The sequence below is a fragment of the Tiliqua scincoides genome, chromosome 4 (genome assembly GCF_035046505.1).
Source record: "Tiliqua scincoides isolate rTilSci1 chromosome 4, rTilSci1.hap2, whole genome shotgun sequence".
Classification (NCBI taxonomy): domain Eukaryota; kingdom Metazoa; phylum Chordata; class Lepidosauria; order Squamata; family Scincidae; genus Tiliqua; species Tiliqua scincoides.
In genome coordinates, this window is record NC_089824.1 from 9,015,524 (window position 1) to 9,040,813 (window position 25,290).

General features: G+C 41.3%; 1 protein-coding gene across 5 annotated transcripts in view; it reads right to left on the reverse strand.

Annotated features, from left to right (window-relative positions):
* Positions 1–3,617: 3,617 nt before the first annotated feature.
* KHDRBS3 (KH RNA binding domain containing, signal transduction associated 3) overlaps positions 3,618–25,290 on the reverse strand; it is a 101,091-nt gene continuing 79,418 nt past the window's right edge. For 3 of the 5 annotated variants that reach the window (XM_066625240.1, XM_066625239.1, XM_066625241.1), the window contains 2 exons: positions 12,668–12,726; positions 9,016–9,559 (listed from right to left, as the gene is read on the reverse strand). In XM_066625240.1, coding sequence (XP_066481337.1) covers positions 9,468–9,559; positions 12,668–12,726 — 151 coding nt within the window. In that variant the 3' untranslated portion in view covers positions 9,016–9,467. Of the gene's footprint in view, positions 3,775–7,867; positions 7,930–8,466; positions 8,502–9,015; positions 9,560–12,667; positions 12,727–25,290 lie in introns of those variants that run through there. The other 2 variants (XR_010794357.1, XR_010794358.1) reach the window with 2 other exon arrangements.

A 25,290-nucleotide genomic window follows, 5' to 3' on the forward strand; every position in this document is an offset into this window, starting at 1 on the left:
TTAGGATATTCATGGACAATCAATCTTTCTACAGCTATTCATCACCTATGGCTATATGCTACCTCCAGGTTCGGAGGTGGGGTGCAGTACGGCATAAACATTTAAATATCTTTCTAGAATAGGGAAATTTACCACAGTGATTTACCACAGACCTCATAAGTTCCCATGACACCCAAAGATTCACCCAGTGCACCAGCTTTTGTGGACTACAGCAAACTTCAACAGATGTATCTTCAGTTGGTGGAGGCAAAAGGAGAAACAGAGATTGAGAACACGCAGGAGGTCCAGCTTGCCACCTGTCTTAGGAAAAACTTAAAGGTCTGTGATAAGTACTGGATAATTCACAAGAGAAATAGGTGACAAGGGGCTTGCACAAAGAACCCTTGAATAACCACCCCTTCTCCCCATGGTGCACTCTTGCAGGAAAGCAGTGGTGCATTGCAAGATGCCCTGTGGCCTTTGTTGTCCCTGATAAATCACTTGGCCTATTTTGCTGGGATATTCTGGATGGGCCTCCGTTGGAACATACAAGCACGGGCTCCCCACTGGAGACTGTCACTGGGATCAGGCATCAGAAAAGAAGGGCAGGTGGTATACGATCACCCTAACAGCAAAGGTTATTGTTGTGGTGTTATATAAGAACTTCTGAAAAAAGGTTTAAGAGTGAGAAAGGGAAGGAAAAGGAGAGGAGAGAGAGAGAGTGTTTTGTGTTAATTTGCCATTTCACTATTACACAAGTTTTCTTCTTGAAAAGGCATAAGAAGTAAACCAGATGGGGAATATGGGGTACCTTCAGCAGCTTTAGTTTGATTTATATATTTGCATAATCAACTAGTGCCATGTGAGGTCAATGCACTGTTCAAGCTACTCAAGGAGCTGTTCTATGTTACAAGCAGGATGCAATGGTTCACATTAGAGGTAAGCACTTTCAAAATAAGGACCTTTATTTGCCCTCGTCGTAGAACAGATACCTTTATCAAAGTCGGATCATCCCTTCAACAACATAAAGCATCTGCAACGCATGTAGACATGTGTAAAATTGCCTATCGCTATGCACTCTATAGAACTTAAAAACACACAGACACACAAGACCATGCAGATGGCTTAGAAAGTCAGGAGACTTTCATATTGACCCAAGTGGCCTTCTATATTCAAGGGCTAATCATTTTCTCCTGCAGAACTCATAGGTCAAAATTTTACTGTGATGGCAGCCCCCCCCCCCCCCCAAATAAATAAATATCTCAGGGTCTTGAAGTTGATTGCATACAGACTTGGTACACCTTGGTATGGAACAAAATACATTTATAAAATCAAACCCATCCATTGACGCCATCCAGAGGAATTGGTTTACTGGAAGACATTTACACAACCAGCGCCCACTTGTCTTGTGGAACTCTTCAAAGGTACAGATGGGGCTGAAAAGATGAGCTGGTTCCTGGTTTGTTTTGTTTAGAAGATGCATTTCATGTTCTTAAGGTTGCTTCTCATGATATCTGTGAATGGTTCAACATTATTTGCATAACACAATCGCTCTCTTGTTCTTCTATAACCCAAGACCCTTCGGCTGTTAGGTTTTCACATGTAATGTTTGTATTCTTAAAGCTATGCAATAAAAGTGTAACACACCCACACACCTATGCATTTTATAAGCTACTTTTCCCCCATATATGCATCATGTGGTTTTATCCCAATCTTCCTTACAATGATCCTATCATAATAATGCTTGCATTTATAGAGCATTTTTATGTTTTAGTATTTATAGAGCACTGCTGGAACACGAATTTCAAATGGCTCATAGACTTCAAGCACAGGCAGGTCAGCTAGTGATGAACCAGCTCTGGACTTCCTATACCAAGCAACATAATGAACTAGATGACCTGCAAGGTCCTGTCAACTCTAAGATTCTACTTTGGTTTATCAGATAACGGTAATAAATGGCACTCTATTGGCAACATTTATACTTGCTTGTATGCTAGAGGTCCTGTTGCGACATCACCCTTGCTTACTTCAGTAAATGGTGGTCACTTGGGGAACAGAGCTTTCCTACCTCCTCCCACCCCCCACCACAACCTCCCTCAAAACAGATCCTGAGGGTTGGTATTCAGTTGGAGCAGCGTGGGATGCACGGGTAGAAATTATAGCGTATGCAGAAGACAATGCTGTTCACACCGAGGGCTGTTTGGTTCCAACCCAGTGACTTCATGATCATTTCAGTGACTGCCTGCTTATCAAAGTACATCTTCATCTTCTGGACATTGGTTCAAATTTTTTGGTAGTAGCTTGAAGAAGTCACCAAATTTGTCATCTTCCAATGCACTGTTGTGCTTTGGTTTCAGCTGCCCTGCCACGCTGTCAAGGTAAAATCTATGAAGAAGACTACTGTGGTAGACAAAAATATCCTCCCCCTCTCCCGGGCCAGCTGGGAAACACTCCCACCCCCACACCCACACCCAGAGAAGTGACAAGCGGCCAAAAAGTGACTGGAAGGTAGATGGGAGAAAGGATCAGTAAAGAAGCTGAAATGAGAAGATGAGGGGTGGCAAGAGTTGCAATGCTGGCCTCAGCTCAGGTTTCCAGGGATCTAGGAGTGGTTTTCATAGGTGCCTGGAGGCAAAAAAGCAAAGATGACACAGTACATACTTTTAACCTGTTAACAAGTATTTCACATCAGCATGTTGAATGCTGTACGGAATGTAGCAATGACAAACTCCCTGCCCCAAACACTTAAAAGGCTGCACTAAAGGGACAAGAAATATAGGAATGGAGACCAGCGACCAGTAGAGGGGTGGCACTGCAGCTGTTACAGCAAACTGAGAATATTTTTTTGAACTGAATCTTGAGGGTACACCTAAAAGAGAAGTGGATGGGGTCTATTTTGGGCACAGGGAATGACAAGCAGAAGGCAGCAGGAGAAATACAAAGACTCAACATGGGTGAGATTTGTATTGAACAGAAATAAGAAGATTTAATGGAAAGTAAGAGATGCTATAAAGATAATACATATTCAGACATGCAGATTTCTGCCACACTGCTTTGAACTGGAAACTGCCACATATTTGTGTTCTGAAGAACTAATATGTAGCCCAAGTTCACCACTGATGTCCACTGGCTACTAGTTTGGGATGGTTTCAAAAAGGTGGTTAGATAAATACCCAAAGGAGAAGTGTTTCAACGGTGCCTCTAGGTTCAGAAAACCTATTGAGACATGCAATATAGTATATATGTATAAAATCAGCAGAATATTAGGTTGCTGGCAAACACATCCAACAGTATGGAAATATAGTGTTCTTTTGTGTATTTTTCCTTCAAAAATGCCTTCTTCCCAGTCATGTTACGCTCCAGGCATAACATTAGCCAAAGAATCTTCTGCAACACACCCCTGTGTTTACTTGCTTTAGCTGCAAATACAACAGATAAACACCTTCCAGTAATAGGCTAGTTTGAAAAGAGCTGCTGTCAAGGTTAGCCTTATTGTACAAAAACTACAGAGCCCAGCGGAGAATCAAAACATTTCTTTGTGAAGGACAATAAAACAGAACAATCTTTTATTAACATCTTTGTACAGTTACAGTAGTAAATGAAAAAAAAAAATTTAAGAGGAGTTAAAACTGAGGTCTGAAAAACTATACATATTATCCAGAGAGATAATACAGCAGGTAGCATGAAACAGAACTGAGTCTGGAGCTTCTTTCACAAGCTGCTGCTGACTCTGGTTTCCTAGGCACCTCGGTGAAGGGAGTACTTCAAATCTGTCCATAACAGCGAGCCAAGTCCCTGGAAAACAGCAGAACAAAAGGCAGACATATGTGTATATTCTTGGAACTAGTAATTATTGGTGACTCTCTGGGGACTCATGTTGCAGGTGGTGGAAAGCAGTCATTAGAAAGGTTACTGATTTATGTGGGGAAACTCATTATGAAGGTTTCTGGAGGAATACAAAAACAATTGCGTGGATGTCTCTTAAAGCAGAGGTGATCAATGACTAGAAATCCGCAAGAGAATATATATATATTTTTAAAAAAGGACAATGCATCCCTCTGATACTTCATATAAGTGGTTAAAACTTGCATTGACTGCCCTATGGCAGCCAGTCTCTTGTAGCTAACCACACATTTTTATTAAGATTTGTATCCTGCTCTTCCTCCAAGAAGGTAAGGAGGTGGACACAGTTCTTTCAACCACCATCACAACACTCCTGGAGGCAGCCCAGTTGAGACAGACACAGGCTCAAGATCACCCAGTGAGCTTCTTGGCTGAGTCAAACCTCATCTTCCTTGTTATTAGTCAGAGACCTTAACCTCCACATCACACTGGCTCTCTTGCCAGTTGCAGCACAAGTAAACTACATTTCAGTTTTGTGATCAACAGCATGACTTATGGAATTCAGTGCCACAAGATGAGTAGGCAGGCCTGACCTAGACATGCAGCACAACAAAGCAGCCTAAGTGGATGATGGCATATCAAACTGCACTTGGAAGATACCAGTTTTGGGTCCTCCCTCCTATTAAAACACCTCTGGAAAAAAAGGAAAACCCCAGCACATCACGAAGAAGGGCTCTAGCCCACAGCCTGCTTTCTATTATGCTAGCTTTCTACTTGCAGCAAGTGGTTTAAAATATAGGTGAGTATTGTTTCTGCTCCCACCCCTGCAGCCTGAAGTGTACAATTCATTATACTATATTATACCTACTGGGCAGCCCAAAACTAAAAGCAGTGTAGCCGCTGGGTGCAGCGGCACCAAAGTGGCTAATCGGTCACTGGAGGTCTTCTCGAAGTAAGGGGACTTTTGTCTCCTTCCCCTAGGCAAAGCCCCAAGCTCTGCAATGGGGCTTCTCAAGTCCACACCGGCGCAGAACAATTGCCTGCACAGACTTTTGCTAGCACAGACATGAGAGTGTTTGTATCGGGCCAGGAGGTCCGACATGGATTTCAGAATCCAGTGGGGCATATCTCCAACAGTCCCATGCCCCTCCCACCTTGGTTCCTTCCCTGCCCTGGACCACCTTCCCCTGCCCGAGGCCCTGAACACTGCCCAGAGATCTTACCTAGCTCTGAGAGGCATCTGATCAGCGTTAGGCTGGTGCTGACTCGGTGCAGGGTGTTGCAGGAATGCCTATGGCATGTTTGTGACACCCAGCACTGGCAGGACACTCAAATCCCCAGCACTAAAGAACTCAGGATTGGGCTCGCATTCTGTTGCATGTATAGAGCAGGCCTCAGACAGCTTTAGAAAAAATGATTAGACAATGTCACAGAGGACACATCTATCAATGACTATTAGCCATTATAGTTAAATGCTATCCCCATATCCATATGGCTCTTAGAGGTGGTAAATCTGTGGTTAGCTTGAGGGGAGATCATATGATTGAACTCCTCAACACATAGGAAATTAGCATGTTAGGAAAAAGTCTAACGAAAGAACCTTTCTTCCAGACATCTAGCATTTTCTGTGTGGAGAGTTTTTGGTTTGATGTGGTATAGCCCAAGACAGGTTAACCACTTCAGGAAGAACAAGGTCTTTGGGGATGTCTTCATCCACTACTCTGTTGTGAGCTTATGAACATTTACTGCAGTTGTATGCTATTAGAAAGAGAATGCTGAACATTACGCTGATCATGCAAGACAATGTCTATGTCCAGCAATATTGTCTTGATCAGACAAAGCCCTGGGCCATGAATAACTTGAACTGGCATTGTGTTGGGCTCAGACAAAAATATTTTTACAAGGATCACTTCAAACTGTTCAGTTGGTCTCTGGAAAAGAAATGAACTTCCCAATTATTGCATATGGCCCTGAAAATCTGAGGAATTCCAAACCTGACTGATCCCAAAACTGCTGTAAGATCTGGCTTAGGTGGGCTTTAAGTAGCTCGGCTTACGTCAACGGAATTAATAGATTTTAATTCCACAATCGTATTCTATTTATCTTGGTTGGCATTTATGGGTTTATGAATTTTTATTTCAATCTTGCTACCTACCGCAAGTTTCTGGGTTGAAGCAGATCAGAAATACCAAGGGCATGTTTGTGAATGCCACTTAACATAATTTCTCTGCAAAGACTATCAGAAGTCTTTGCAATGGAGGGAAAAAGAAACAGCCTTTGTACAAGATAATTTTGTCTCACAAGAGAATGAACTTACAAAAAAGTCTATAACTCTTCTACAAACTTAAGGATATGGATGGACTGTAAGACCAGACATTTTGAATATAGTCCGAAGTTCAGAAAGGGTGGTTGTTTCAGATGACTGCGAAACAATTTAATGTTATGTGGCAATGTTAGCGAAAGCTTATAGATGTGTACACATCACCAGTGATGACAGCTGCAACAGGTGAAGATACCACAGAGAGCTTTTATGTTTTCTAACTACCAAAACAATAGCTTCCCATTGAAGACAGATCACACATTCAGCGGTAAGTCACAGTGAGGCAACACGAGACAGAGGAGGAGGTGTGTGCACACATGAATCTCAGTTTATTCAGAACACGTGCAAAGTTAAGTGATATCTGAAATTTGGTTTCTTAGGAGATTTCAACATGTCCTTATTCTCTGGAAATCAGCCTGTCTTTGCAGAGGACCAGCATGCTAATTCAAGGTGTTGAACATTTCCCAAGTATTAGCTCTGCTGGTTCAAAATGTACTAGCAGCAATGGGCCCCGGAGAACGGTAGTTGTCACTCCAAAGCAGCAGTGAGAGTTCCACACTCAGCATTCTCCAGGCATATCATATTAAGTATCACTATATTTCTTTTCTGTGTTTAGTGCTACCATCACTGGGCAGGGATAAGACTGGAAGCATTTCCAGTTTGGTTATGACATAATTTCCTTCTGCTTTCTAGACCAGCATAGGTTCTTAACCTGAACCCTACACTGGATGAAGACAGTGGAACAGTTCAGCATTAATATTTCACAATCACCATTTAAAACTGCTACCTTCTAAACTGACCACTGAACTTAAGCCTAAATAAGCAACCAGCCAAAGTCAATGGAACCAATTGAAAATATCTTTTTCCACTAAAAACTGCTCCACTAAAATAGCTCCAATTCCATTAAAATTGCTCCATTGTAATCTTCCCCTGCAGGAGCTTTACTGGTACTCATGTGGGATCCCCGTTCATTTCAACAGAATGAACCGAAGTGCTGGGGAAACCCATGTATTTAGCAGCCCCATCCACCAATGGATCAAGGTGAATAATTCTGAGGTTTACACTGAACCTCAAAGTAAACAGGCACTAGAGCTAAGAGCCAGAAGACCAAACTTGTGAATCAGACTGAGGACTTACTCATGCACACAGGTTAACCACTCACAGATCGCAGTTCTGAGCTACAACTTATACAAGTCATCACAGGGGAAAAAATGCCATGGAAACTGCACTCCTAATACCCCAACAACTCGAAACATTATATTTTTCAGTGGGGACAGTTGACACAACTGAGCCCAGAGTGATCAAGTGTTGAGTAAACATGTGAGGTACATGCATGTGCGACTCAGCCCTTCATCACACTACATCCTCCACCACACTACAATTAGAAGGGGGGGAAGGTAAATTGGTGCCACCTTTGAGAGAATTGCAAACAAGATATACAGCTTCATTCCTGAGTACTGTATATGCACAAATTATGAAAATTATTATGAAACCAGCTTTCTAGAGCTTCGGTGTTACAAAGGTATGCGCTTGAATTCTCAGAAACCAGAGAGGTCAAATCCTTCTTCCCTCTACCGCTAGTTACATGGCCTGATTCAGAATGCAGGATCCTAAACTGTAATCTCGATAAATCCAGCCAATTCTTGGGATTGGCTGCTATTTATATTCTCTCTCATCAGTTGAAGCTCGTCATCATCAAATGTCAAAATAATTTTTGGTACCTACCAAAGCATCAGCAGATACAGGTTTTTATCTTCTTGGTTCTCCAAGGCATTCACATTTTTTTCCTGACAAGAAAAGATATTTCTTTTTACTTACTAAAAACCCACATATGAAATTTTTCTTAAGTAATTCATACATCACAATTTAAAGACATCAAGTTAACACTTTTAAAAAGCTTTAGAAAACACATTTGTAATATTTTAAGTTCTTAGTTGCACTATTTGTCCATAAATTCTAGGATTACAAGTTACTAGTTATGAGGTTTTACATTTGTTTAATAGGGAATATTTGCTCCAATTAAACTGACCGAGCTAAGGCTTTTTATATTACTAAAACAAATTAAACTTTTTAATATGAAATTTTAGGTGGTGATCTTAAAGTCTCTCTCTTGCTATAATCTAAAATAGAACTTGCTAATTGGTACTCTCCCTGCTTTTATTGGTTATATTAAGATAAATTAAGTGAGATTAAAATCTTATTTGATTTATTTACCTTTGCAAATGAAGACCGTTTTAAGGGTTACACATCCTCTGCATCTGACGAAAGCGACCTCAATTAGTCAAGTCAGAAAGTCTTTAAAAGCTTTGTGTTTATTGCTTCCAGCACGGAGCGAAGTGGTCATTAAGGTACCAACATTCTCAAGAAACAAAAAAATAAAATTCCAAAGTTGCACTCGTGAAGAATTGCTCAACAAGATGAAAACTAAGTCACAGATTTTTTGTTTTTTTAGATATATATTTTTGTTTCAGCAAATGCATTAACTATTTTAAACCAAGAATCTGTTTTTAAGTGTGGCACTCCAGCAGATCAATACCATTGGGATATTTCCTTTAACAAGCCTTTAAGTCTATATTGTGTGTATAGGTAAATATATATATATATGTATATAAAATGAAATGCATCTCTCAGTTTATACCATTTTATGAAGAAAAAAAAGTTGCACAGTGTTTAATAGGATCCATTTTAGGTTGATTGTTGTTAAAATCACTCCCTCCCTGTTTACTACTATTTATGAAGTTTTTTTTTTAAATAAATAATGCATACTCTCACACACACTGATGTTTTCTTTCAAAAGTTTATTTAGTATCAAGCAAGGTAAACTTTGCTTAACACTACAGAACATTTCAAGACTTGAGTTACAAAATACCACATTATTTGCATTTGTGATCTGCTTCCCTTTTTACGCAGGATTGCAAGAGAAAAAGTAGCAAAATGGCTGAAGGATAAAACTAGAAGAACTAAACTGTTGACAACCTTTAAAATAAAAGGTTACGCTTAGGTTAAAATAATGGATTAACATTTTTAGTAAACCTAACTGTTTTTAACACTAGTTAATCAAAGATTATTTTTTTTTTCCTTTTTTTGTTTTTGTTTGGATCACCTATTTTGTCCCCCAAATGCAGTCTGAAAATAACAAAGCTCCTCATTTCGCACGTCTTCCTGTCCAGGTTTTTCTTTCAGCAAAAAATAGATTAAGCTCAGTCCATCCATTCAGATTAAGCACTTTGATTTTAATAAAAAGGGATTGTTCATAGAAAAAATTACTTTGAACAGTATACAGGACTGGTGGAGACTGGGAATTTCACAACATCAGACAGTTTAATCAGTATCTGGCATATGGCTGCTCTCGATAGGCTCCCTTTGTTGTCCTTGATGGAGGTGCCTTGTGTCTTGAGTTGGTCCATTCTTCCTGTCCTGAAATGAGGAAGTGTAAACATGGATAAGACAACTTCTACAAATCTCTGTGGTTAATTTTCACTCTCATTTCATGCCACAAGAAGAACAGCTGGCAGATCACACAGTTTGAGAGAAAGGATCTCGTTCCGTACCACACATGCATTCACTTCTCCCTTGTGCCTTGGGTTTAGTTCCTACAGCTTCCCAAGTTTGCCCCTTTTAAAAAGAACCTGTTATAATAAAATCAAATACCACTAAGTGTTTTTCATCTAAAGTCTGCCAGGCAGGGGAAGGGAAGAACAGATACTAGCTAAATCATAACAATTTTTTCCACACCACCGCATCTCCCTAATTTGATGCCATTTTTGGTACACTAAAGTAGAAGAGGTGAGAAGGAAAATACATAGAACAATGGGGCGTAGGCAGCTCTGGAAGCAGGGGAACAGGGCAACAATTGGGTGCCTCGCTCATTGTTCTTGCATTAAGCACATCGCAGGCCTGATCGCTGAAATGTTTCACTGGGATGAGGCAAGCTGAGGCTGGACCCCCTGCTGCCAGACAGCTCACTTTAATGCCAAAGCAAGAAACGATCAAAGTTGTGCAAGCCCATGGAGACCAATTTAGCATGTTGTGGGGGGGAGGCTTAAAACGACTTCTCCTTTTGATACAGTCATGTATTCGCTGCTTCCCCTCAAGGTGACTTGAGGACATTTAAGCTCATGGCACCCAGAGAGACTGCATGGCAGAACAATTTATTCTGACAAACAGACATGAATGGAGGGGCACTATGGCTTAAGGTGGAGCGTGCCATGCTTCAAAGGAGATCCTAGCAAATGGGTTTCACTCATGTTCCTGAAAAGTGCTGCAATCCTGCACTCTCACTGCATTAGTGAGAAAATTACAAGTGGCCTGCTCTGACAACAGGCAACCAGCATGCGGGGAGAATGGGAGATCAGTTTCAGGACTGATCGAAGTCTGAGTCCTTCTGATGTCCAGCCAAAGGTTTAACTTTTATCCCTGAAGTAAAGGTGTTTCTTAACATGCTTTGTAAGTCTAATCCATAACGGATTTCTTTAATTGAACCTGTCACCACTGCACTTGTGGTTTTAAAAAATATTTAATCCTCATGATTAGCATGTGGTTTCTACTCTGAAACTTATTCTGTATTGACAACATTGCTGGCTCCTCTTGCGTCTCTTGCCTGCCTAAGGAACCTTTTATAACCTTTGCATAATGACTGTATGCTTGAAATTGTTCAAACGGGACTGAGAAGCAAATTCTAAAGCACTGAAAAAGCCTGTAGGCCAAATAAGAAATGTTCAGAGATAGCTTCTGATTCAGCAAAGAACTTAGAATGAAGTCAAGGGGACTTTCATATATTGCAACTCCAGCCCAAGTCAAAGTGACTCAAGTGGTAGCTTCATTTATTAAAAGCTTGGGAGTAGGTACCCATGCAGCTTCTCAGAGACAATTGTGCTTCTTGCATATGATCATGGTCAACTCAATCCACAGCTGGGAAAAAACACAATTCCTTCCTTGCTGCCCTTATGGCTGGAACTCCCTTCCTGAACACTTACATGGTGCAAAACTCTTCCTTCCATTTTCAGCACAAAAACGACTTCTACTTTGGCAGAAAAATGACAAAATCCTTGGAGATACATTCAATGCCTTGGCCTCTTTCCTCCCTTGCTCCCCTTCTGCCTTCTCTCTATCAAAATGATGTCCCTCGCTTCCTCTTTTTTAGTTCAGAACTTTGTAAACACCATGAATATTGATTACACTGTTCCTATTAGTACAGGGCTAAATTCTCCCATGGAGATCTAAAGGAGGCAAGTAATAGGTGCAAAATGGAATATTGACAAGACAAGAAGCCAATACGTTTGAGGGCAAAAAAGCTCCCTGCTGGAGATGGTCAGAGACACATGATCTGGCTTAGCACAGCGCATAAAACACCACAGATGGAAAATGTTCAGGTCTGCCCACTGAATGTAAGGGAAACAGGTCAGATTCTTTATCACTTTTATCACTTTTAATTCTTTATCTTTACTCAGTGTGTGGTTGCTCTTTACTCAGCGTGTGGTTGGTCTGTGGAACTCTTTGCCACAGGATGTGGTGACGGCATCTGGCCTAGATGCCTTTAAAAGGGGATTGGACATTTCTGGATGAAAAATCCATTACGAGGTACAAGCCATGATGTGTATGCACAACCTCCTGATTTTAGAAATGGGTTATGTCAGAATGCCAGATGCAAGGGAGGGCACCAGGATGAGGTCTTTTGTTATCTGGTGTGCTCCCTGGGGCATTTGGTGGGCCGCTGAGAGATACAGGAAGCTGGACTAGATGGGCCTATGGCCTGATCCAGTGGGGCGGTTCTTATGTTCTTAAACTACAATTCCCAGGAAGCCTTGCAGGTCTCTTGTTATCTGGTGTGCTCCCTGGGGCATTTGGTGGGCCCCTGTGAGATACAGGAAGCTGGACTAGATGGGCCTATGGCCTGATCCAGTGGGGCTGTTCTTATGTTATGTTCTTATGCATACACAAAGGAAAAAATAATCAACTTTTTAACATGGTGGGTGACCAAAAATCCTAGCTGCTATTTGCTGGCTTATCAAAGCAAAACCTGTCCCTCTTGCAGGCAGACATTGATCTCTCCCCCACACACATGGTTTACCTTTGCTGCAGTGCTGCCTGTCCAGCTACAAGCAGTTCCATGGCGACACAGTTTTAAGCTAGGACAAGCAGCCAGATTAAGCCTAGTAAGTTTCAATACATTCTGAGGCCAGCAGGGAAGGTGCAAGTAGCCATGGCTTTTCCAAGGCTGAACATTATCCTGGCTGTATGTATCATCTGGCTGTATGTCACACTGTTGTGGTGACAGGTGGGTGGGCACATGACAGCAAGAAATGTTCAAAGCAGTATAGCAATAGCATTTGCAAGACAATAAAATTCCAAAAGCATTTTCAACAATCACTTAATTTACGGTTTTAAGTACTGATGGTACCCTATGCCCTTAGGAAAGTACGCAAGAGTAGATGTTTAGTGTAAGGCTGCACATTTTAAATACTTGAATATCATTTTTCTTTCTACATAAAAGTACATTCTTCCATATTCATAGATCTTACTCACTGTAAGAATCGTATGTATCATCACTCAGGCCATGGGCGTAATCGTAGTAATCAGTCCCACTGTTTGGAAAAAGCAAAAAAGAATCTAGGTATAAGCAAGAAATCAGCTGCAGCATTAAACACTATTTCACAATCACTTGGGACAAAATGCCCTAGCAGAACTTGCTTTTGCAAATTCAGGTTCACTCAGGTATGTTGCTGAGCTACAACTGGCAAGGACATAAATACAGATATACAGATATGTCTCCTTGACTCAGCTGTGAATCATGTTGCAAATCACATATACAGGTTGAGACTAATTATCCGCGTGGGTTCCATTCCAAGCAGTCACATGGATTAAAAAAACGCCCTATAGCAAATCAATTTAAATAACAAAGTTTCTTTGCTCCAGTGATTGAAAAACAGCCTTGCTGACCTTTTGACTGTAAGATAAGAGTAATTAAGAAGACAATCCATCAGCACTTCACTCAGCCCCTCCCTTCACCAATGCAAAATGATCGCCTTTCGTGCTGGGGGAAGGGAGGGGTTCCTAGGAGAGAGAAGGATTGATGGATTGTTAGCCTGCTGCCCTCTCTCTCTCTCTCATTAAGGAGGCTGTTCAGTTTTTAAAACAGATTGTTCAGTTTCTAAAACTGATTTTAAAGGGATGCATTTTTCCCCTTCTCCAAGGATCAGCACATTCCTTCTCATTTGCAGGCGCCATTCGTGTCGAGTCAAATTCGTGTACAAAAAATTCGGGTATAAATAGGCTGGACCTGTATTTTAAACTCTGGGAATTTTTTTTTGTGATGGCAGTCATAATTGAAATGCCTGAACATTTACAGTATAAAGTTTCCTACATAAGGAAAGGAGCAAAGCTCAGTGGCGGAGTGCTTGCTTGGTTTGCATAAGCTCCCCAGTTCCCACTTGACATCTCCAGCAAAAAGGCTCTTGAATTCAAGGCTAGGAAAAAGATCTTCCTGAGGCTTGGGAGCTACTACCACCCAGAGCGTAGGTTCAGGGGCCAGATCCAATCCATAAGAACTTCCAAACCAGTCCCTGACAGCTTCCCATCCATGGCTGATAATCTGCCCTCAGATGCTTCCCAAAAGTACATGCGTGCACACCAGCGCTGGTGTTGCCTGCCTAGTTGTAGCAACCTTGCTCCCTAGTGCAGAAACTCATGCGCTTGAGAAGGGCACAGGCACTGCTGGCCAACTGACCATGGTAAGTCTCAGCGTAAACAAGCCTGTGCCCTACCTGGGAGCAAGGAAGCAATGCAATTCTAAAAGAATGGGCCATAAAAGAATGGGGGGGGGGGAGCGCACGCAAGCAAAATATGGGAAATGTCCTATTTTTCTCCCAGAATTCCTCCAATTCAAAAATGTTCTGCAAAATATTAAGAATGAAGAATGAAAGCCATGTTAGAAAAAAATGGAAAGCAGAGTATGTGTGTGGCCCTCAAGACTTACTGGAGTACACAGCTCTGGCCTAGATGTAGCAACAGCTGGACTATGTTTCTTATGTTTGTAGAAGAGCTAAAGACAGTTTATAAGAAAGCAAGTGGCAGCACTGGTCAATTTCAATGCTCGTTCCACTTTTCCCTAATGGCAGTATTACTGATTTACAGTTTAAAGTAGCAAATTTCAAGAAGGGGGGTCCTGTGGATCATGTGGCCTGTGGTCAACTCATCTGATGAAAGAAAGGTTTGAGCAGGACTCATCTTTGCCCTGCTCAATGAAATGGATAACCAGAGGTGATCGAGCAAAACCTGGGACCTCCGTTGCTTACTGCTGAGCTTCAGACTCACCACAGATCCTGCATAAAACAGCACTAGGACCTCTGAATAGAGGTTTGCTAAGGCAGAATACTTCCAATCTTCTTGCCCCCCCCCCCCAAAAAAAATCTTGTCCACACAAGTCTTCGATGCCAGATGATCCCTGGCATATTTTAGGGTAAACTGTTCACAAAGGACCCTGGCCAGGCATTTGGATGTGAACAGCATATATTATGAGTGTGCCTGATGCAACTCCCAACTCTGACGATGCAAACTCATGGATGTAAACTAGTAATAGGGACAAGCTGGCTTTGAGGAAAGTTTGTCCACCACTATTGAACTTACTGAGAAACCCCAGGAAGTGTGAACAACTCGGTCCCAGACAATCAGGATTGCTGGGCCAAAAATAAGCAACATACTTTCTGACCGTCATAAAACTCACAGGGAAACATATAACACACTCTTATCCACTCATATTTTGACAGTGATGGAAATAAAATCTCCATCAACAGAGAACTTTATATTGACATTTGCCATCATTTCATACAGTATCTGATTACTTATCGTAGGACTCATCAAGTCTGGAGGCTTAAAGCAGCTGAGCCCCCGTTCCTGTACCTGTCAATCTTGTCAGAATTACTTTGGCTGGGCCTCATTTTACAAAACTAAGTGCCTGTTAAGGCAAAAATGACTTGCCTTTCAAGGCATGTGAACAACAAAACCAGGGGAGAAAAGTCACGTCTTTACATTGAGGGTGTATAAAAAATCTCCTCAAACTTTATTCACTGACAGACCCATCAGCATCAATAATCATGTGAGGCGATTGGAGCTGTTTGCTAGTGTGTAGCCTGATTTTCTGTGTACCTTCTCAGGCCATCCAATGTGTAATTGAATACTGCTCTTGTAACTCTTCCTTGCCAAGCAAATTAGGCATGATGCATTAAAAATACAAAACTTTATATGTGGCAGCAATGGACAATGTGACAGAAGAAACAAGATACTAGGTAGCGGGATGGAAGGAATTTAGGGTGCCAGGCAATACATCTTTATTGGCCTGACCAAAATTTCCACGGCAGTTGCCAAAAAATCAGAAAAAATATTAGGATACCCCCTGTCACGGAGCAAATATTCTAAATCAGTACAGTGATTCTGAGCTAATCCAAGGGTCCAAATTGCTCAAAATCTCTTAGAGCAGGGGTGTTCAAAGTTTATGGCAGGAGGGCCACATCGTCTCTCTGATACTGTGTCGGGGGCCGGGGGAAAAAGAATTAATTTGCATTTAAAATTTGAATAAATTTACGTAAGTCTACATAAATGAATATATTAAAGATGAACTTATATGAATGAATGAAGGTCTTGCAATAGCTCAAGGCCTAGAAAAGGCTTTGCACAAAGCAAGCCTGGCCTTTCCTTTGCTGCCGCTACTGGATCACAGACGTGAAACAACAAGCAGTGGAGAGAGCTCTCATCCCACAGCTCACGCAAGAGGTCAAACAGTCGCCTTCAAGCTGAGAGCAGTTGTGTTGGGCCAGTGTGGGCTCCAACAAATCTCCAAAGGGCCAGAGGCTCACTGGAGACTGGGGGCTCCCTGAGGGCGACAATGAGAGGCCTCGAGGGCCGCAAGTGGCCCCAGGGCCAGGGTTTGGGCGCCCCAGCCTTAGAGGTTCCCCTGGAAGGTAAAAGGTGATCCCTATTGACTGTCTATAAACTAGGTCTATGAACTATGCCTAAGCTCTTCCTTTACAGAAAACAGATGCAGCAGCAACAGATTTCCTTCCCTCAGGAAAAGGAAGAAATGGAGCAAAGGGGTTACAGCCAAAGAGGGAGAACAATGGCCAGACATAAATCATACAGCTGACCTGAACTCATGCAACTGAACACAGCCCATTGGGCTATCAAATGCTCATTTTGCAGTCTCAAAAAAGGGCAGAAAGGGAGGCTTATCAGGCTCTTGGTGCACCTCAAGAGGCTCACTAATTGTGGAAGCCCACCACAACAGCTCCAACAACACAGACCATTCCCTGTTTCCCCCGAAAGGTATGGTATTCCCCCGAAAGGTATGGTATTCCCCCTCCCATCTGCTTTGAGCAGATGTAATTGTGGAATTCAAGACTGGGGAAAGACCATAGTTTGGTGGCAGAGTGAATGCTTTGCATGCAAGAGGTCCCAGGTTCAACCCCAATTGATTGGGAAAAACCCTGCCTGAAACCCCACAGAGCAATTTCCAGTCAGTGCACAACTCTGAGCAGTGGACCAATGGTCTCCTTGATATCAAATTATTGTCTTTCCATGCTAATCAAAAGCGTCTTAATAAGAAGTGAATATGCTAAAAACACTTTTGGTCAACAAAATATTTACTCAGGAAAAAATGGACATACAATAATTTACATAGAAGAAAAGAAAAAGCAAGGAGGACTTTCTATATGCTGCTTTAAACTGATAATGCCCAAGATGTCTCTCACACACATGGTGTTTGAACAATATATGAAGTGAGGACCACACAATCATGATTTACCAAAATAAGATTGTTTACCGGCCTATAGTTGGCAACCTTCAGTCTCGAAAGATTATGGAAAATAACGGATAATCCAACAGTTCTCAGACAAACTAGTCCTACCTTATTATTATACTAAGGAAAAAGTCCTGAGTAACCATTCTAGCCATTTAGCTCTTATGGACTGCTGGTTGCCTGATATTTTACATTGGACTCCAAGAATGCTAAATAAGATCATTCCAGATCAACTACTGGAATGTTTGAGGTAAAAGTCTTCAGTACTCTGGCTAAACAGAGCCTCAAGTTCACAACATCCACTCAAATAGAAACAGAACTGTCTAATCGCATTAAATCAACAGCCACTGAGATACAAGCTAGGTAAAAAAACTGGAAAAATTTATCTGCCTGATGAGTCCTGCAAAATTTAAACACGTACTCTCCCAACTGCCTCACACACTTTACACAGAAGCAAACTAAGGTTTACCACTGTGCATGAACTCGACACAAGTCATAACCAGTCCTGATTGCAGTGAAACAGTGAAGTGGCAAAATAACCAACATGTGTATAAACTGCTCAATTGCATAAACACACTGAATAGAGATAGCCACAGCCTCTAAAATTAGGGCTAAATTTTTTGTAAATACTTCAGTTTCTGCACTGAATAATGTAAAGATGTAATGTAAATAATAATTGTAAAGAATAATGTAAATGTTCCCCTGGGGGCTGGGGATAAGAATAGGCCCTCAGTTTGGCTGTACTTGTCGTAAGAGGCGACTAAACAGCCACCGGGTAGATGGGGCTCGTCAGCCTGGGAAGGCAGCTCATCTGAGAGAAGGAAAACTCTGATCCCAAACCTCCACTGCCTTGTGGCTACATCCAGTTATGGAAAAGGCTTCAGGAGTCAACCTTGAGGCAAAATCCGGAGCCGGAGTCCCTGAGGCAGTTCATGGCTGAACACAGTCACGTTCTGGCAACTCCTGCAACGCCGCTGGAACCAACCGTATTGGCCTCTGCCTTTCCATTGGACCATTTCAGCGACGTGGAGAGGGGGGATTTGCTGCATGGGTAACAGCCTATCCTCCATACCTACTTTACCCAGGCTTCGCGCACTGGAGAGGACACTCTGTTCCAGAACCACCATTCAGAGCGTGACACCATAGTCTTCCGAGACTGAAGGATGCCAACTCAATGTAAAGAAAATTGAGCCAAGCTTCATGGGGAGCTGCAAGTGTCCTCCAATGCTGGAGCTTTGTGGTGGCTTGAAGGAAAGGCATTCTTTTAAAACATAAAGAGCACATCTTTTTATTGTTATCCATCCAGATATGTAAAGAGCAGTTTCCAATGAGACCACTTTCCTTTATGTTTAGGGTGGAAGCATTAATATAAAATAAAAAGAAATTTAATGTTTGGGACATGGTATTGCCACTTCCAGGCTTTGATTACAGCCAACAGCACTTTCCTACTTAATTCCAAAGAAATTACTGAATTTCTATTTGGGGGGGGGGGGGAGGTAGGCAAAGAGTGAAAAGGAGAAGGACAGCCAGAGACAGAGCTGGTAGCGCTTGATGGGCAGATAAAGCCCTTATTTCTTCTGTTGCAGAATCTCAGACCCAAACTACAGAGTTGAATGTTTTTTGTTTTAAAATATAGTGTGGTGCCAGTGCGTGCATGAGATGCATCAAAACTGCAGAGGGGGGAGTGGGGAAGGGGACGAACTCTTCAGTCCCACTATGGTTCTTTCTTTACCCTCCTCCCCGCCAGCTATCTGCATTTTAAAAAAATAAAATCCTTCAATTGATTTTTAACTGGTTTGTTTGCTTTTAAAGTACATGTTATGCGAGTGAGGGGAAGAGAGCATGATTAGGAAACAAACCATGGCAGGAGCCTAGAGCTAAAGTCCTCTTAGAACCACTGTGGTTCTACAGCATTTCATACACTCTAGTGTGCTGTTTAAAATGGAAGAAACTAAGAAAGAGGAATACAGGTGTACCCCTGTATCCATTCCATAGACCCCCATAGATATGGAAACCACAAACGGGGGTGCCTGTATTAATAGTGCCCCCCATGCCCCCTTAACATTCTTTAAATGCTTAGCAGGAAGTGTTTCTTGCTTAAAACAGGTTGCTATAAGCATTCATGCCAATAGTGTGACAAAAGGAGCCTGCCAGCAGCCTGAATGTCTGATGGAACTAGATGGAATGTTAAACAAGAAGGAGACGTTAACTGCTTCCTGTTTAGTGTTTCATCAGGTATTCAGGCTGCTGGCAGCCTCCTTTCATCATTCTATAGGCATGAATGCTTATAGTGACCTGTTTTAAGCAAGAAACACTTCCTGCTAAGCATTTAAAGAATGTTAATGGATGTAGAGAGAGAGGGGATCTAAGGATAATTGAAACTGCAGATATGGGGTATCACCTGTACTTGTTTGTGTAAAGATAATAGCATTTACACCACACTTTAGACACTGAAAGAGCCATATATTATCTCAATGACCCTTACAAAAAGCCAATAAGACAGAGCCACATTATTACCCCATGCTGAAGATTGTTTTGGTGGGGGGAGAGGGCCATGAGACTCAAAGAAGAATGACTAGCTAAAAAATGCCACCAGGTTTGTTGGCACAGGAACAACTTTTTAGCCACTACACCACACTAGCAGCATTCTGGAGGAAGTGGCTAGACAAGTTCTTTTTAGGATCATAAAGAAGAAATACTAATTTTAAATGGAAAATGTCAGTTTTGAGACTATCATTCAGTAAAGTTCTGTATATGCCAAACACAGAAAAAGTCCCACTTGAAGCTCTACAGAAGGGGTTCTACAGAAGTCATTTTGCTTGCATTTAACTGATCTGTCGTGTGCTTACGGTTTCTAAGTAAGCAAAACAACTTCCTGTGAAATAACCATGTCAGATTTGTAAGCAGCAGCCTTCGAGTGTCAGAAGAGGATTAGATCTCAAGCTTTTCTTCCTTGCATTTTTAGTGAAGACCAGTAAAAGCTTACAGTGCTTCCCCTGAGCCTTCTCTGTGATCACAAAAGCAAAATGCTCAGTTGAAATTCTACAGCATGCTTCTTGTGACTAAAACGGAACAAGCTTTCCAGATTCAGCTCTTTCCACAGGGCAGCATCTGCCATGTGAAGCTGAGAAAGTCAAGATGCATATTTTACTTTTAATATAGCACTGCTTTATTGGGAACAGACTTGTTTCAAAGGACAGAGAAGGCAGATGGCTCATTAAGGCCAGATCTTACCTCCATTACTTACTTTTCTGGTAAAAGGCAACCAATAATTTAGTGTCAAGCAGCACATTTTAAAGTCACGTCTACATTTCTAGTCACGTAACATATGTCAAATAAATTCTTGCAGCTCCATCCATAACAGGTACCTACAAATGCTACATTTCAAATTTCAGCACAGTTCAATTGGTGTTCAATATAGCCTTGTGCATGTGCAAATTACTGAACTCCAGAATACATTAAAGTTGTGACAGATTCAAAAATATAGCAGTTCAATGGTACTTTCTAAATAACAAAAATCAATTTCTATTGTGTCTTGTTTTTATTAGAATTTAGGCCAACAATAATAAACAGTTTTATTGAAATCTGAATCATGAAGCTGGAAAGAAGGAAAGAGCCAGGAAATCTGTAAGAGTTGGTGAACTAGGCATGACACAGGTTACTTCATGTCTGATCTTCCCTAGCAACATACCCACTGCATGGCCTTAGGCACCATCCTGACTTTAGTTAAGCCATCAATAAAGGCAAATATTCTTAACAACAACAACAAAGGGATAATGCAAGTGTCTTCTTTCACAAGGTTTTTGTGAAAGCAAACTTAACTGCTAATTTATTCAAGATTTTTCCTGAAGGGCAGAAATGGAGATTGATGGTCTTTCCAGAACAGAAGGGCACATTAAATATTTGTCACAAATCAGAGGAGTACTGACAAATTTAAGTCATATCATTCACATAATTTGTGTAGCCAATGCCAAATGGCTGTAAATGAGATCATCATGTCCAACAATATACAGCATTTGACTCTAATGACTAATGGTTCTAATGACTGCCCTGACCCAGGGAAGCAAAGATACTTCTCCTGCCTCCACACTTCCACAGAGAATAGAGGGGAAACAGCAGGAAAGATTGCAGAGGACTTGAAGGAAAGGATGGATATCATTTCTCATGTCATCTTGGACTTTGCCTGAAGTACCAAATTCCTTACTACTTCAGAGTAGCTCCAAAGTGCACTATAATGCCAGGAGCAAGACTCCTCTACCCTTACCCAATTCCTAGAGTTTTGCATGCACACCAGAGGATTTGGAGAAACATTGGGTCAGTGGCAACCACAACGAATGGTTACCTACCAAGCAAAACCAAAAGTATGAATCCATGAATATACAGAAATACTGTATATAAATTCATTTATTCATGTCTGAAGGCTGGATTATGTCATATATCACCTGTAAAGCCCATCCCAACATAGGTTTCCCACACAACAGGAGTATTGTGAGAAGAGCAAACTATTCACTAGGTCAGTGGCTGCTGACTACCTCACAAAAGTCCTAATATCAAAGGACCCTATTGTGGCACATGCTCTTCCCTCCCCCTCATCTCAAAGGGGCAATTCTACATTATGGGGCTGTGGGAAGAACATCATGGTACACAAAGGTACAGAGCTTTCCCACTGAGTGCCCTCTTTTAATGGAAATAAAGTCAAAGCCCAACTAGACTACAACTAATCATACAGGTTACATCACCTTATCCGGTGATGTGCACTGTGGAAGCATGTGGAAATGACATCACCACCGGGTGACCCCACGGAGCCTTGAACGGCAATGGCTCATTTTGTACTGCAGGAGACATGGCACAACACGCTAATACAGCATGCAAAAACATTTCAGTACCTCTCCTGTAAGCTGGTTTAAGTATGCTGAACATTCATGTGCAATATTGGTATTCAAATGTTTTATAGATTTAGAATGGCACACATTTAAATGATACTCTACACACCGGAAGGGCTTTTTAACAGCTACTATGGATGGCTGGTAATATCGAAATCGGTTGTCTACATCCAAGTAGATACCTTAAACATACAAACAGGGCATCTGACCAATGTATGCTTTCTGCTGTCTTGGTTCTATCCCTACTGTAAAAGGTTATTTCCAAGTATTACACATATGAAGTGGTGATATGACTCGCTTCAAGGTGACGGGAATCCCTATGGTGAATTGTTTCAGTCACTATCCTCACCATTTCCTACCCTCTATGCACAGTTTTGCTTGATGCCACCAAATGTCATTCTGAATGAGACAGTGAACAGGAGTGATAGTCAATTTACTCTTCATGTCCAGCTGTTCTGTGTCTTGTCCCAGATCCATCTTGTGTATCAATGGAAGAGCAGAGGGAGTAGAAAAAAGTCAGTCAGCTGCATTTGTTCCTCAGCCCCTGATCATGTCCAAAATGGCTAACGTCATCAGGGCTTGGCACAGATGTCACTGCTTGCAAGGCACTGTTGCCCTGCTTATCTGCAACAGTGTGCTGTAAATGGACCAGCCAGGGCTTTTTTTGTAATAGAACGCACCAGAACGGCGTTCCAGCACCTTTTTTTTCCCTTCAGGAGAGCAGGTCCTTCAGGGCAGAAGGCTTAGCTTTTTCAGATAGGATTTTCAACACTTCTCTCATTTTAGTTACCAAGCTTGCTGATCTAGCATATGATGCATATTTAAGTAAGCCCTGAAGAGGCATAGTTGACTTGAAGTATAACTGAGAATACTAGAAGCACAATGTTAGCAATTACTTTTCAGCATGACTTTAAAATCACAACACCACCACCACTTCTGAAGTGTATCTCCAAATTTGATTATTCTAATTAAAACATACACTAAAATACCAAAAAGAAGTTTGTGGTTGCCTATTCAACAGCATATAAAAATTTGGCCTGAGACAGGGCCGTGTGTCACAATTTTGGGGCTCTCAGTCCCCCACAAATGGGTATTGTGGCTTTCATGAAAAAAACATTTCTCTGTGAGATGCTTGTTTTGTTATAGATCTGAGCCACTCATGTGTTTAGTTGTCCATTATGTGCTATGTCCACAGACACTGTAGCTTTGCAAAATCTCTAGAATGACTGCATTTGCTTATAGACAGACTCAAAAAGAAGCATAAATATACATTTCTGACTCTCTGATCTCAAACTAGTGAATAAAAGCCAAGACTTACTTCCTACTTTCTGAGAATCAGTAGTGTAGAAGAACTTTATAATCACAATCTTATGGTGACAATAGTCAGCACACAAAAAGTGATGGATAATAAGTTAAGGAGAAAAAGTAAGCTGGGGGGTAGAGCACAATGTGAGAGGCCAAATATTTCATGCTAGTCTCTGCTAAGAGGGCTGCATTTCTCTTTATTAAGATACAACAGTTATCACTAAAGCTAGACTATTACTCATGCTCTGACAGAATTCCAGGGAAACTATGAACTCAGTAATCAGGTGTGGGTGTTTGTATGTATGTGATAAAAACCACACTTTAGCAACCCCATTCCCACTCATTAATTCTGACACCCTCCAACTGTCTACAGTCTGCCCTGTTTGGAAATGGATCTGCAATTGCTTCAGTCTCTGGAGCAGTGACCGAGGAACTGAAATCTGCAACATAAGCTCGCTGCAGAGTTTATGCTGAGACAAATCCATCACTTATAAATACACAATCCACTACTTGGAAGCACATAACTAGTATGTTACATTCACATCAAAAAGCGCACATGAATGCAGATCTCTCAGCAATTCCCCTCAAATCACCCATCCTTCAAAGGACTTGTAGGTTTACATGAACTGGCTAAGTCATAATGATGTCAAAAGCAATAACGCATATACTTTGTTTTACTTTCTCAGAGTCATTCAGATTCAGATGAAGTGTTGGCAATGGCCAGAGGAAAGACAGGCAAAAAATACACAGTGGTACTGGGCAGGTAACAAAATACTTTTCTTCTCCCCTACCCCACCCCTTTCCTGCAACCTTGTCACATAATCCAAATTTTAGAAACAAACCTCATTCTCTGCCATGTTAACTCTCTGCAGCATCTGTCACTGCTATGAATGGTTGATCATAAGTACCTTGGCAGTCATCTCAGTGCTATTAAGCAGATGGCAGCGCTAAATCCAAATGATGTAGTACATCTCCCCGGTGGACTTTGTTTCCATACTCTACCATTATTCCACAATTCCTCTGTGATAAATCTTATGTATTCCAGAGAACATTAAATAGTGAACTGACATCGGCAGTTGATTTATTAGTGGTGGTTTGCATTTGCCCCCATTATAATCTTTGCAAACACTTGTGTGGAAGATGTCAGAAGCCCCCAAGGCACACAGGCTATTGGCCTAATTTTGTGTAATGCAATGTTTTTAAACAGATTTCAGCACAATTTGTCTTCACAAAACATATCTAAACTACAGTGTGCAGATCTTTAAAAATAAAACCCTGTTAAAATTCAGTCTTCCATTACATTTTAATCAGAGAGTTTTTGTGATGAAATTGTTCTAGTATTTATTGTTAAACCAGTCAAAGAACTGAATTCTTGAGATAATCTGACAAAGATTACTGGGCAGTCATTCAGTGAGCATTATAATGCGATTCAGCAGTGTCCCATAAATATATTTCGGACAGAAGTAAAAAGCTGGCACAACAGCACTTTAGAGCATGTACAGAAATACATGTGGAAGGGGGATATTTAAATTTCTACAGCTGAAGGTCCACTTAAATGGAAATGTACAGAAACCAAGTAACTTCCTACCTGTATTGGGCAGTTTTGAAGAGCAACATGTCATGCAAAAACTGTCTGCCATTCTTCCATATAGCCATCTGGCCTTTTTGCTTTTCTTTACTTGGTGTTGAAAACCTAGCTTTTGACAGTTTGAATATCAAACAGCTTGTCCCAAATCACCAGAGTACAATACAAAATGAGCACTCAGTAGTGTAAAGTCTTCAAAAGCTATGCCAGTATTATTGTTCCCTACTTGGGTGTGGCAAGCTGAACTGGTTTATCAATGACTTACTTTATTACACATGTGCAAACTGTAATGGCTGATTCCCACTGAATATTAACCCTCAATGTTCAAGTGTTATATTATTATTCTGATTTTTGTCAATGGAGTCAAGCTACTGAAAGCCAGCATAGTACAAAAGCCCCAAGTGCTGGCAAAAAGAATCCCTGTAAAAATCCATTAATTCTGATAGCTGTGCAGCTGGGAATTGTCTCTCTTAGGGCCAACAAAAATGTATGCTTATGGCCAAGCTATGGAGGTCAGAAATTGCACTGGCATTGTGAACCAGCCCCACTTAATAGATTTGGTTCTGTACTGCTCAAAACACTTGAA